The following is a 9,121-nucleotide window of genomic DNA, read 5'->3' on the forward strand; positions in this document are numbered from 1 at the left end:
ATAAACTTCCGTAAGGACAGCCTCATAATACCAGTATATATCAACTGTAAAGGTAGTTTTAACGAGTGAAGACGTTTAACGAGTGTAGAAGTCATTTAAAAAATAACTAGAACTCTGTAACTATCCTGCTGACAGTCACTAGTCTCCACCTACTGTTTCTTACAATGACCTTGACCCCATTAGGGAGATCTGGATTTTTTTTTTCTTTCTGTCAGCAATGGTCCAAACCAAGACACGGAACATGGGCAATTCAGATTCCTTGCACAGGTCCCACTGAAATCTCCAACAGACACGACCACCTTATCTCGTTCACAACATAATACTGATATGACACTTTCTGACAAGCCCTACAACATAATACTGATATGACACTTTCTGACAAGCCCTACAACATAATACTGATATGACACTTTCTGACAAGCCCTACAACATAATACTGATATGACACTTTCTGACAAGCCCTACAACATAATACTGATATGACACTTTCTGACAAGCCCTTCCGCAGTGCATAAAGGATTTGGATTTTTTTCCCTATCAGCAATGGCCCATGCCAGGACACATAACCTGGGCCCTTCAGATTCCTCGCCCAGCCTCTGGTTCTCCTGGACTCGTCGCGAGACTCTGAGGCCAGAATAATAATAATACCAGCAAAAACAATAGTCTCCACCAATGTAATAAGTGGAGACTAATTATCTCTAACTGGGATAAAAAAAAAATAATAACACCGACAGATGGCCACAAACTCTTACGAAATGATAAAAGCAGGTGACAATACCTTTTTTTAATCTCACCTGGCCTAAAATTGCCATCTCTCCATCTTGAAAGCTGCGTTGTAACAATGATGCCACAACATGATGGTAGGTACGAGGAAGTACTGGGGAGAGGATGTAGTGGCGTATCACTGTCTTTTTCCGCCACTGAGTTACGTGAAATAAGCTAAAACAATGAACTAGAATCTAGGCCAAGTTAGAGAAAAAATATTCTAGTTGTGGAATAACAGGCAGACTTATGTACGGGTAGTCCTCTATGTCAAAGATATCCCAAAACCTCTTTTTTTTCCTTTTTTTTAATACATCTACTACAGCAAACTGGGGGAACTTGTAATCAACTTTGTAAATAAGCGAAGTGTGTGTGTGTGTGTGTGTGTGTGTTTTTTTTCAGTTTTTTTTTTTGGGATTTTAAAGCAGAGATAACTTAAAAAAGGGGGTGTTACTGATGACAAGGACTTTCTCGAAAACTCCTCGTTATGGGCATTTGTTTATATTCTTTTCTTTTCTTTTTCGTATACTGGTTAAGTCCAGAAATATGGAATGTGATGAAAAAAAAAGATAAAAATCCTTCCCTGCCTATAAAGCTTATCTGTGTTTACCTGAATTTACAGTATCGTGTGTGTGTGTGTGTGTGTGTGTGCGTGTGTGTGTGTGTGTGTGCGTGTGTGTGTGTGTGTAGAGATGAAAATTTTGCAACCTGACTCACACTGGCTGTGGGTGATAGACGGGGATATTTTATTTATTTATTTATTTTTATTTTTTTGACCCTGAAGTATGCCTGTATCATGGTGACGGGTGACAGAAAAACCCTGCCTAATGGTGGTGGATGATACGGTGAAATTTCGAACCCTGGCAGGTGCGTAGAGCCTGATTAATGACGGTACAGTACCTTGTCACCGTCCAGCTCGGTGTCGGTGGGCGGGACGAAGAGTAGAGAGAGGCGTCGCTGCCACACCGCCTCCTTCCCCGGCCCACCCTCCTCTTCATCTGCATCAAGGACACCACATCAGGGGAAGTGTAGATAAAGAGTTGTGTCTTTGATTTTTTGTACACTCCTTCGTCTTCGTTCACACTACTACTACCATACTCTGGACTTCCAAACAAGAGTGTACACGAGGGGCAAACAAGAGTGTACATGAGGGTCTTGTTTCTACACAGACATGTTTACTGGAAAAAAAAAAAAATGTTGATCTGTAAACTAACCAAGTCTTTTATAAATCCCTAGTCAAGTAATCATCCTGGATAGGCCGTCAAGTGCTCAACCACTGAACCGCCAAGATTCCACTAAACAGAATAAATGAGCTTGGTGTTTAAAAAAATCCACACCAGCGCAAAGTTAACTCCTTCATCCCAGAGTCGTCTTTCCTAATCTAATATTATATGGATTTAGCCACAATAATATAAAGGACGTTCTCAGGCAAAGGAGGTTACAGCTAAATCAAATAACATCATGTTTAGGCCTTTCACCTACGCAAATACGTCTGCAGAACCCTAAGATCTACACAGTGACTTCAGACATCACCTGTACTGTGACGTATCTCGTTTAAACACCCGCGGCTGTGTGTGTGTGTGTGTGTGTGTGCGCGCGCTAAGGTGACGTCTGTGAGTTGGGAATAATAGTGTTGCCAGCTGATTTAAACAACTGTGCACAATCAAATAATATTATCTATCTATCTATCTGTTTATCTGCTTATCTATCTATCTATCTATCTACCTATCTAAGCACACAAAACGTATCACAGTATCAGCATCCAAAACAACGATTCAGTGGACGAGATGGGAAGGGTTGGTACTTTCTCATTCATTACCATCAGCTGGCATGGAGGTCAGGGGCAAACCACGGCACAACACCACACCACAGCAGCTAAAGGCCAATAATAAACCATCCCTACCTGGCGAGAGGGAAGAGATAAGGGGAAAGAGAAACACGCCCCAGCCAAACCCTATCCAGCCCTCTCCATCACTTACGCACGTGTTGTAACAATTGAAGGTAACGTTTCTTTCTTTCTCTCTCTCTCTCTCTCTCTCTCTCTCTCTCTCTCTCTCTCTCTCTCTCACACACACACACACACACACACACACACACACACACACGCGCGCGCGCTAGGAGGATGTGAAGAAAGGATCCTTGTTTTCTTGGATGCGAATTAAGACGATCAAGGAGGTCTCGTGTTACCCTTTCTGTGGCTTAGAAGGTACTGGTTAGAGGATAGGGGTTAAGGCTAGGTGACAGGGGGGCCTCTTAACACCTCTTCCTTTGCTATTTATTTTGCATATTTTCACCTTAACATTCTAGTGTTAGTCAAATCGTTTTAATATCCACATTTACTTCAATAACCCGCAAGAGAAAACGGAGATGCCATGAGTAGAATTAATCACAGAGGAGAGGGTGTTACGGAACCGCTATATCCGCATAAATTACCTCCCTCACAAATACATAAAATAAATAAATGACAAGGCACTACAAAGTAATCCTAACGAACCCACCCTCGTGCAAATAACAACATGACTTGCTCCCCCACCCGCCCCAGGTCCACCACTCCCTTTACTGCCCATGAAATATTACCCAACTCACTCCTAGTCTACCTGGCAAACGGATATTAAAATTTCGTAATACTGATGGAAATTTATGGCCACAAAAGCATAATCTCACACCTACATCTTCACTCTTCCACTATCTCCTCCATTCCACCTCCACTCTTCCACTACCCCTTTCCCTTTACCTCCATCCCCTCCTCCACTAGCCTCCCCTCCAACTGCACTCGTCCATCTTCCCTCCATTCTTCCACTACCCCTTCCCTTCCATCAACCCCTCCACTCTTCCACTATCTCTTCAACTTCTTCCACTCTTCCACTATCTCTTCCACCTCCCCTCCACTATTCATTACCCCTCCTTCTCTCCCTCCACCCCCTCTTCTACCAGCCTACACTCCGTCTGTAACTCCATCCAATCACCACCACCTCCATTCACCCTTTCATTTATCCACCAATACTCTACCCCTCCACTCTTGCACCACCTCCTCCACCTATCCCTATAATCTACCCCTCCACTCTTCCACCACCTCCTCCACCTATCCCTATAATCTACCTCTCCACTCTTCCACCACCTCCTCCACCTATCCCTAAAATCTACCCCTCCACTCTTTCACTACCCCCTCCACCTATTTCTCCATTCTTTCATTATCTTCACCTCCACCTGTACCATCATTTCACTCAGTAGCTAACACTTCTATCTATCTCTCTATCACCATCTCCTTCCCTATCACCGCTGTAACCTAACTTCTTCCTCCAAAATCTGACACTACTTTGTTTCCACTCCCCCCACTAACCCTGCACTCATCATTCTGAACTCCATGTCTGTCTCTTCCACCATTAAGCTACCCCCACCACCCGTCACCACCCCACATGTCTTGGCCAGTCATCTTCATCACCACTTCATCATCATCACAAGCATAATTCCACCACCATCATCTAAATTTCTTCAAAGTTATCTCACTTCCATCACAACCTTTCCCATCGCTCTCCATCACAACATTTTTCTTCCCTCCCTCCCCCAGTATTATCTGCTCCATCCATTCCTTCTTCACAACCTTCTCCCTTCCTCCCTCCACCACAACCTTCTCCCTCCCTTCCTCCACCACAACCATGTTCTATCCCTCCCTCCACCACAACCATGTTCCATCCTTCTCTCCACCACAACCAATTTCCATCCTTCCCTCCACCACAAACATTGTCCATCCTTCCCTCCACCACAGCCATCTGCTCCATCCCTCCACAACCTTCTCCTTCATTTCCCCTTCCACCACAACCTTCTCCTTCATCTCTCCTCACCTTCGGGTTCCGTAGCTGGCGTAATCTTGCGGCGCTGTGTAAAAGGATCCCCCACACACTGCGCCACGGCCATCTTGCTCTCCGGGGGCTTAGATGGAGGGGGGATTGTCTTGGTGTCCTCCGAGGGTTTAGGAAGAGGGGAGGTGTTCTTCTTGTCCTCTGAAGGCTTGGATGGAGGTGGGATAGTCTTGTTGTCCTCCGGGGGCTTAGGCAAAAGGGGTATTGTTTTGGCATCCCCCATGGCTTTAGGAGGAGGTGGCTTTGTCTGTCTGCTGGGGTCCGGATCCACCTCAGGCGTCGAGACACAGAACACGTGGCCTCGCGAACCGATGATTGGTGTTCCCAGGGGCGAGGACGGGTCGGTTTTCTTGGCGTGGGCTATTCTGGGGAGCACCTGTGATTTTTCTCTAAGTCTGGGTGATAACTGGGGATTTAGGACCTCACCTGGGGGTCTGTGGAGTAGGGTATCTGGACTAAAAGGGTCAGGGTTCGGCACAGGGTTCGAAACAAGATTCACGGGATTGAGCGGGATTTCGTCACTGGGTTTGTGGTCTGATAATTTACTAGGCACTATGGCGTCAGTACTTCCATTAGTATTTACTACTGTATTACTGACCTCCTTATGTACATTACTATCCGCACCAGTAGGTAGGGAATTATTGCTTACACTAGAATTATTGCTACGGCGGGGCATCTGTCGCTCACACTCGGGTAAATCACTGCCATTTGGAGGAGGCGAGGCGGGCGAGAGGACTTTAGGGAACACCTGTGAGAGGCTCCCAGACCCGTTCATCTTGTGCTGCTTGACGTGGCCGGAGGTGGAGGGGTTGGTGGACACAAGGCGGCTCTGTGATGGCTCGGTCCCCACCAGGATCTCCACCGACGAGGACCGCTTCAGGGCACCACAGGAGGGAGACGACTTCAGCACCCATCCCCCCTGGTGCCTCTCCCCAGACATTGTGCTGCAACCAGAGAAAATAATGATGATGATGATACCAATACTGCTACTGCTACTACTACTACTAATGATAATAGTAATAATAATACCAACAACAACATCAATACCTATCCCCCACTACCTCAGAGGGGAAGGAAAAATACACATGACACTGGATTCTATAAAAACAGGCCTAATGATTAATAAGAAACACAAGAAAACAATATAAATCCCAGTCTTTAAGAATTATATACCACTATCACCCAAATACCTGACTACACTAACCTACCCACCTCAACCTCTCTGCTATCTTGATTTTTTGTTTTTCTTGGAGGGAACACTCTTGCGGGGTTCTGGCCTTTGGTTCCTTCTTCTTCCCATTAAAAAAATATATATACACAGCCCTAAAATCAATCACAATATTCCGGTACTAAGAGACCCATTATACCTATTATATAACACTCGTATATGTATAATTACCATCACCACTAACTGCCTAACTACCGTCCTCGTAACCATCTCTAATTACTCCTGACGCCAGACCACAGGGGATTTGTTTTGGCACAGACAGTCAACCAACATCCGCTGCGCTGTTGATTGCTGACACTACCAACACTGTTAACCTACTTAGGGTGTGTGTGTGTGTGTGTGTGTGTGTGTGTGTGTGTGTGTGTGTGTGTGTGTGTGTGTGTGTGTGTGTGTGTGTGTGTGAGAGAGAGAGAGAGAGAGAGAGAGAGAATCAAAACATGTAGCAAGAAAGTGTTAATGAAGAAGGAAAGGTAAGGAGAGAGAGAGAGAGAGAGAGAGAGAGAGAGAGAGAGAGAGAGAATCAAAACAGGTAGCAAGAAAGTGTTAATGAAGAAGGAAAGGTAAGTAATCTAGGAAGACGTTGGGATGAGAATAAGAATAGCAAAAACACCTGTAAGACGTCAGACAATGAAGAAACAGGTGAGAGAGAAACTTATACGTGCACCTTAACAATAAATTCCTTTACTATTAATATAAATAAAGTAATCAAGAGTGAGTAATATAATAAAGGAATAATACTGAATTGTGTGGTAATTTTATGCACCTGTATGCCGACGAAAAAAAAAGTTGCTAGAAATTATATAAAACGGAAAATATTAATGAATGGTACCTGGACATCCGCCTGGAGAAGGAAAAGATTAGGAGGAAAAAAAAGAAATATGAATAAAAAAAGGAAAAGAAAAAAATAAGACGAAAAAAAAGGAAAAGTGACTAACCTTGATATATTCTAGAGTCGTCCCTCTCCCTCTCTCCCTCTACCACCATCCCGACAGCTTTCACCACTACCACAACTACCACCATCGCCTGCCCCTTAACCACCATCCATCCCACCATACCATCATTATCATCACAACTACCACCATCGCCTGCCCCTCAACCACCATCCATCCCACCATACCATCATTACCACCACCACTACCACCACCGCCTGCCCCTGTACCACCAACCACCCCACGTCGTTCTTCGCTACAACCATCAATATCACCACAACTACCACCATCACCTGCCCCTCTACCACTATCCCAGCGTCCTTCATCACTAGCTACCAACGCTATCACTACCACCACCACCACTATTAATACCAACATCTTCACCATCACTACCACCACCACATCCACCACCAACATCAACCCCAAAGCTTTCACCAGTACCACCACTACTACCACCATCACATCCCACACACACTACCACCATCCCAACACTCTGCTAGTAACACGACCACCACGACTACCACCATCCTGAAACCACCATCATATCAACCCCTACCACCATCCCAACAATCTCTACCATCACTACCACAACCACGACCACCACAACTACCACCATCCCATCAAAACTACCACCAACCCCTTAGGAAAGTCTTAGAAATTAAAAAGTCCTTCAATAAAATAGTAAAGGCGAATTCCCACTATGTCTACTGTTAAATACTTCAGCTACGGGATTTTTATTACTACTTTATTGGTGCTACTTCCAGACGATTTTAGTATTTAGGGAATCGTCTGACGATGGTGGGGTTAGAGGCGATGACCCCCCCGCCTCTGGGCTAAATAGGTAGTCAGACGTTACCAAGAATAAAACGAAAAATGAAAAAAAAAAATCAGAGTAAAAGAGTAAGGTAAATTTTGGGATATGGCGTTGCGCTCGGATTCACAATAAAATAAATAAACAAATAAATAACTTGTGTAGAATTTTCTCGTAACTCATATAATTTTTCTGCAGGAAGGACAACAAGCACGTCAAGATGCTGTACTCGCCTTCCCCAGCCTATCCTTGAAAAAATATTAGTTACGACCGGGAGTTAAGAGTAATTTTGTTTACCTTTAAGAGTCCTGGTTAGAAAATGCAAACTCCATCCATTCAGGTGCTCTCTCTCTCTCTCTCTCTCTCTCTCTCTCTTACTTAATGCTCTCTCTCTTTATTTTTTTGCTATGTCAGTCTTCATAAGCCTGCCAAGTCCTCTTCTCTTACACAATCATTCACATCAGCCTCCTTTTTGCATACCTCGTCCATTCAGGTGGCCTTTTTCTCATTAATTTCCTTTCCTAGTCAACATTCGCAGGCCTACCCTACCCCAGTGCCTTAAACTCACAAAACATTATCCATTCAACTGTTCCTTGTTTTGTTTTTTTGTTTTTTTCATTGTCCGTGCTTCCTTATGTGGTAATACGCCTCATCTAGCGAACTCCAACCTTTCGTGTGTGTGTGTGTGTGTGTGTGTGTGTGTGTGTGTGTGTGTGTGTGTGTGTGTGTGTGTGTGTGTGTGTGTGTGTGTGTGTGTGTGTGTTATCATTCTAGCCTTGTGAGCTTCCATAGGCCTACCCTACCTCGTAACCTTACACAATCCCGCCCATCAAGCCACCTCTACTTTCTGTTTCACTGGCGTCACCACCTGCGCATAATGATCACACTATTAACCCTTTGGCTGCGGTGAGAAGGTGTTATAAATGAAATGAAAATCGTCCGTCGCAAGTCAGAATAAAATACGAAGTTCCCCATCATCATCATCATCATCATCATCATCATCCTCACCCTCATCATCATCATCCAGACCTCCATTCCCACCAAAGGATGCGGTGAGGTAGGGTACAGAGAGCGAGAAAAAAGCTTGCTAGAATGAGAACTAACCAAAGTATCTCTAATCGAATGGGCCACACACTCATTCATTTACCATTACAGCCCTGAATCCATTTTCGTGGCGATTATAAAATTTTCGGTGCCCTACACTTCTATTTGGCACAGTCAGTTCACTTGCAGTTGGCTGAAATAAAATGCAACGTAGGAAATTAGCAATTCGAGTAAAAAAAAAAAAGAAAAAAAAAATGGTCGTATTCAGGGAGGCTTTTGCAGACTCCCTAACACTTCTTCGTCAGCGATTTATTCTTCACATCGCACCTAAATAGCCTTTTGTATTTTACTGATGCAACCTATGTCGATAATTCAACGATAAAACCAGCATGCAAGAGGCTGCTGAGGTGCAATACGCATAATAAATCACTCAGATGAAGAGGTTACGAAACAGTGGAAATGATGACGCAGAGGAGGGATGAGTAGG

General features: G+C 44.3%; 1 protein-coding gene across 1 annotated transcript in view; it reads right to left on the reverse strand.

The window, feature by feature from the left end:
- The window catches only part of LOC145403544 (alpha-galactosidase MYORG-like), a 30,155-nt gene extending 25,194 nt beyond the window's left edge, over positions 1 to 4,961 (reverse strand). Inside the window, exons 1-2 of the mRNA XM_080275218.1 lie at positions 4,605 to 4,961; positions 1,663 to 1,760 (exon numbers count right to left, since the gene is read on the reverse strand). Of these exons, the coding sequence (XP_080131344.1) occupies positions 1,663 to 1,760; positions 4,605 to 4,845 (339 nt within the window). The 5' untranslated portion in view covers positions 4,846 to 4,961. The remainder of the gene's footprint in view (positions 1 to 1,662; positions 1,761 to 4,604) is intronic.
- Positions 4,962 to 9,121: the final 4,160 nt, after the last annotated feature.

The sequence above is a fragment of the Coenobita brevimanus genome, chromosome 61, assembly GCF_032717465.1.
Source record: "Coenobita brevimanus isolate Jiangsu-jjx chromosome 61, ASM3271746v2, whole genome shotgun sequence".
NCBI lineage: Eukaryota > Metazoa > Arthropoda > Malacostraca > Decapoda > Coenobitidae > Coenobita > Coenobita brevimanus.